The 4387-nt window shown below is 24.3% G+C and overlaps 3 protein-coding genes across 3 annotated transcripts in view, besides 8 other annotated features; 1 reads left to right on the top strand and 2 right to left on the bottom strand.

Moving 5' to 3' along the window:
- Positions 1-429: 429 nt before the first annotated feature.
- Positions 430-483: a sequence feature (AT_rich).
- A 170-nt stretch (positions 484-653) lies between these two features.
- Positions 654-681: a sequence feature (AT_rich).
- An 82-nt stretch (positions 682-763) lies between these two features.
- EDI_216040 (uncharacterized protein) lies at positions 764-1444 on the bottom strand (the record flags this gene model as incomplete). Its single annotated transcript, XM_001738013.1, has 1 exon — positions 764-1444. The coding sequence occupies one exon, from the start codon at positions 1442-1444 to the stop codon at positions 764-766; it is 681 nt and encodes a 226-aa protein (XP_001738065.1).
- A 261-nt stretch (positions 1445-1705) lies between these two features.
- Positions 1706-1787: a microsatellite.
- Positions 1788-1811: 24 nt separating this feature from the next.
- Positions 1812-1844: a sequence feature (AT_rich).
- Positions 1845-1902: 58 nt separating this feature from the next.
- Positions 1903-1933: a microsatellite.
- Positions 1934-2008: 75 nt separating this feature from the next.
- Positions 2009-2053: a sequence feature (AT_rich).
- A 61-nt stretch (positions 2054-2114) lies between these two features.
- On the top strand, positions 2115-3092 carry EDI_216030 (uncharacterized protein; the record flags this gene model as incomplete). The annotated part of the gene is made up of 1 exon (XM_001738012.1): positions 2115-3092. One exon carries the CDS (start codon positions 2115-2117, stop codon positions 3090-3092), a length of 978 nt encoding a protein of 325 aa, XP_001738064.1.
- Positions 3093-3178: 86 nt separating this feature from the next.
- Positions 3179-3307: a sequence feature (AT_rich).
- Positions 3308-3349: 42 nt separating this feature from the next.
- Positions 3350-3371: a sequence feature (AT_rich).
- A 6-nt stretch (positions 3372-3377) lies between these two features.
- The window catches only part of EDI_215920 (protein serine/threonine kinase, putative), a gene marked incomplete at both ends in the record, with an annotated part of 4269 nt that continues 3259 nt past the window's right edge, over positions 3378-4387 (bottom strand). Inside the window, one exon of the mRNA XM_001733355.1 lies at positions 3378-4387. This exon is cut by the window's right edge and continues 3259 nt beyond it. Coding sequence (XP_001733407.1) covers positions 3378-4387 — 1010 coding nt within the window.

Below are 4387 nucleotides of genomic sequence, written 5' to 3'. Positions count from 1 at the left end.
AAGAGTTTACCTTATATTTTTGAATTAATAGGTCAATAATATACTTATTCTAATATTACTTTTTGAAACCAATTTTTTTCATCTTATTACAGATTTGATCAATTTCTGGAACTTAACCAAAACAAAGTAACTTTAATCAAAAAAAGTATTTCATAAATATATATTTAAAATGAAACAATTCGCTACCACATTTACTAAACAATTTACTTTGATAAAATCAAAGAAAATTAATGACATCTTTTATACACTTTACATCTTGTTAATATTTTAAGAGGAAAATAAACAAAGCTAATTGTTTTACGTTAAGGTTAGGTGTTACAAAAATCATGATCATTAAAAAGAAATATAAAACCATTCATTTCATAAAAACAGAGAAAAAAGATAACAAATGAAAGATAACCACCACAGTTCCATAATCTCCTCAATCTCTTTTTAAATATATATGATTTTAATAAAATATTGAATAATATATTTAAAAAAAAAGGGAATTGGGTTGAGTGAATTTTTGTTGTATAAAAGATAATACTTTTTTAATATCACTAAATCTATTTGATAATGTGTCATTAGCCAAAGATGAACAATACAACAATAAAGTTAAAAACAGTAAAGTGAAATTAATCGATGCTAGTTTATAATAAATGAAATCTTTTACGTTTTTATTATAAAAGAAAATTTTATAAAGAGATAAGAAAGAATATTTAGTAAGAATTGGAAAAAAAGAAAGATGCTGTTTAATATATGAAAATGAAACAATTTCATTAAACTAAAGAAATTGAACAATATATTTAACAATAGATTTATCATTTTTTTCTACAACACAAGTTTCTTTATTAGTACTTTGTAAAGAAGAAAAATAAGAATGAACTTGTTTTGAGAAAATTTTAACTTGAGAATCATTAAGAATCTGTAAACCATCTCTCCAAACTTCTTTAATAGTATTAAGGTAATGAATTTTTTTCTTATTAGGGTTCTTATAAAAAATGAATTTATAACCAAATGATTGAAGTATTGATTGATAGAAATGAATTTCTTCTATTTTTCTATTATTTTGTCCTCTTCTTATAGCAGTTTTTGAACTAACACCATTTGAAATATATTCTTCATATATTTGTAAACATCTTTCTTTAACTTTTTTATATACATCAATGACTTGATTATTTGAAAATTCTAATGTTCCTACTCGAAAGAATTGGTTTGTCACTGTTGCTTGTTTAATTGGATGAATTAATGTTTCAGTACAAAACTCATTTAGTAATGCTATACACAACGCTTGTTGTAATGAAAAAGTGGTTCTTTCTTTTCTTAATGAACAAGCTACTCTTTCTTTCTTTTTTTCTTGTAAACTTGTTGTTGTTTTATGTTCTATCGTGAAAGAATTAGTTGTTTTTTCTATTTCTAGAGAATTGTCAATACTAGAAGGTTGTTTCGTTGATGGCATTGCCATTTTATACTGTGAATTAATAGAGTTTTTAAAAAGCAAAATTAAAACCTAAATTCTTTTTTTTTGGTTTTAGTATCTTCTAAATTCCTTTTCTTTTTTTTTTTTTTAATCACTCCTTAACTTTAAAGACTCATCTTTTTTGATACTCACTCACCCATTCTTCGTAAAGACAAAATTAAATAATAAGTGCAGAATTAAGATGGTTTTTATTTTGTAATCTATATCCTTAAGATTAAATACTGATTATTGGTTCTAATAACAATAATTCGTATTTTTGTTTTCCATTTTTAAATCAATAATATCTTTTTATTTTTTATTTTATGTTTTTCTTTAAATATTATTTTTAGAATAAAGACTTTTGAAAAGAAAGTATTAAATATATAAAAAAAACAATAAAATTATTCATAGACGTCAAAGGAAAACTCATAATTCTCGTATGAGAACAAGATTAAATTTCTAGTAAAAAAAAGAATAGAAAAGAAAAAAAAAGAATTATTAGCTTTTTATGTTCGTTGTAATTCTTACATCTTATTTATATGAATCTTTATTGAATCGGGAAATAACAGGAAAAATTAATTATTCAATTATATCTTTTTACATTAAATATTATTAGATGACAAAGAGGATAAGTTCACAACAATAAAAGATACTTACTTAAAAATATTAGATTATAATGGAAAAAACTGTACGTCACAAAGCAATTGCAACTCTCAAAGAACTAAAACGTTGCTCAAAGTCATTCGAAGCTATTCAACAAGCTTTTATTCTTTCATTATTGAACAATGAAGGTATTGGATTTAAAGTAAAAAAACCTGAAAGACGATCTCAGAAAACGTTGCAACTTTTTCTGATTGAAAGTTTAACACTCCCTTCTGGTGAAATTATTGAATACGAAAATGATGTTAACAATTACTGTAATTTATTTGTTATTGAAGAACTAAAAGAGTCTGGATATACTCATCTTGTTCCAAGTGATATTAATTCTATTGCTTCAATTACTAAAGCTTCTACAAATGGAGTATCCATGGAACGTTTAAAACAAATAAAAAGACATCGTAATGCAAATAAGATGTCTATTAGTTTTAATTGGATATTAGATAGATGTCTTTCGTTTGGTTATGAATTTAAAAAGAGATCAACAAAACCTACTAAATACACAACTAAAATGAATAAAATATGTGGTGTATCAGGTAAAATGTCATTAAAATTACTACAAATCACTGAAATTGGAAAAAGAGTAAATGAAGAGGTTTATAAACGATTTGATAAAAATACAATTTCTGTTGAAATCAAAGGGAAAGATGAAATTCTTGTTGAAATAATTAAAGAAGTTTCAGAACAAGGAGAAAAAACTAGTGTTGTTACTGAAGCTATTGACTCACTTAAAGAAGAAAATGAAATTAAAATCAAAGAAGAACCTAAAGAAAATAAAAATGTTATAAATGAAATTACACCTATGGATATAGAAACTTATTTCACTAAACGTAATGAAATAAGTACTGAACCAGAGCCAATTCTTTCAAGTGAAATTCATTTTTTACCAAAAAGTAATGATTATCAAGTACTTTTTTTTGACACTGGCTTTACTCAACAAAATTGGAAAAGTAATGACTCTAGTATTGATGAAAATTTTTGTTCATCATTTGCTTAATAGTTCTTGTTTATGTTCACATTATGATTGTTTATGAATAAGGAAGTTAAATTACTATATCAACAAAATTGTGATTTAATTCATTCTTTTAAAATAACTTAAATTATTTTTAAATTTTGTAAAGTTGTTGAATTAATTATTTTATAATAGTTATAAAGTAAATTTAATAACAAATAAGAATAGAATAAATTTAATTACTTTTTTTTAAATATAAACAGAATAATAAATGATATTTCTGTTTTGCAAATCATTTACTCTTTAAATTATAAAAAAATTTATGTCAATTTATAACTCTTCTAATTTAGCTACTATTACTTCAATTGGTATTCTTTCATCTGGGTTTTGTTTCCAACATTCATCTATTAAATCGTATTGTTCATCTGTCATTGCCTCAGCTTTTGATCTTCTTTTTCCTTGAGTCACAAAATCAGCAATAGACCATGGAAACTGAAACAACGATTTTGGATATGCCGCACACCATCCAAAACATTCATACATTGTAATTGCAAATGAGTAAATATCAGCTGATTTTTTATATCTAATCTTATTTAATATTTCTGGTGCCATATAAACAGGAGTTCCTATTCCTTTAGTGAACGTCATATTTGTCATCATCATATTAATGTTTCTTGATGCTCCAAAATCTGTTAATTTACAATTAACTTCAACGTCATCATTAAGTGATACAACAAGAAAATTATCTGGTTTAATATCTCGATGTAATATTCCATTTGAATGAAGATATGAAATTCCTTTCGCTGCATTTATCATGAACTTGATTCTTAATTTCATAGACACTTGACTTATATCTCTTTTCTTAATTAAAACACTTAACGAACCAAATTCTGCAAATTCTGTTACCATACATATTTTATTAGGAATAAATACTGCTCCATAAAAATGAATAATATATTCACTTCGAAATTTATCTAACATCCCAACTTCTTTTTCAAACTCATCAAGTGATGACTGTTGTTTATCACTTTCTTTCATTTTCTTAATTGCTACTTTATTTCCTCTAAATTCTCCTATATATACGATTCCAAATGATCCTTCTCCTATTTTCTTTTCTTCTTTTAATTCATCTGGATCAAGTCGTGTTGATAGTTCTGTTTCTGCTTTAATTTTGATATTAGATTCAATTGTTGTTCCTTTCTTCATATCCAATGAAAATAACTTAATAATATCTTCAACTAAACAACTGCATAATGGTTTAATAAACACTTCAAATTCAAGTGCCTTTCCTTTTGGAATAGTCATTAATTGTGGATTTGTTCTTATTTCATATTTATCAC

The sequence above is a fragment of the Entamoeba dispar genome, genomic scaffold, assembly GCF_000209125.1.
Source record: "Entamoeba dispar SAW760 scf_1105229461043 genomic scaffold, whole genome shotgun sequence".
NCBI classification, from domain to species: domain Eukaryota; phylum Evosea; order Mastigamoebida; family Endamoebidae; genus Entamoeba; species Entamoeba dispar.
The sequence above is the reverse complement of the archived record's forward strand: the minus strand, read 5'-3'. Positions and strand labels throughout refer to the sequence as shown.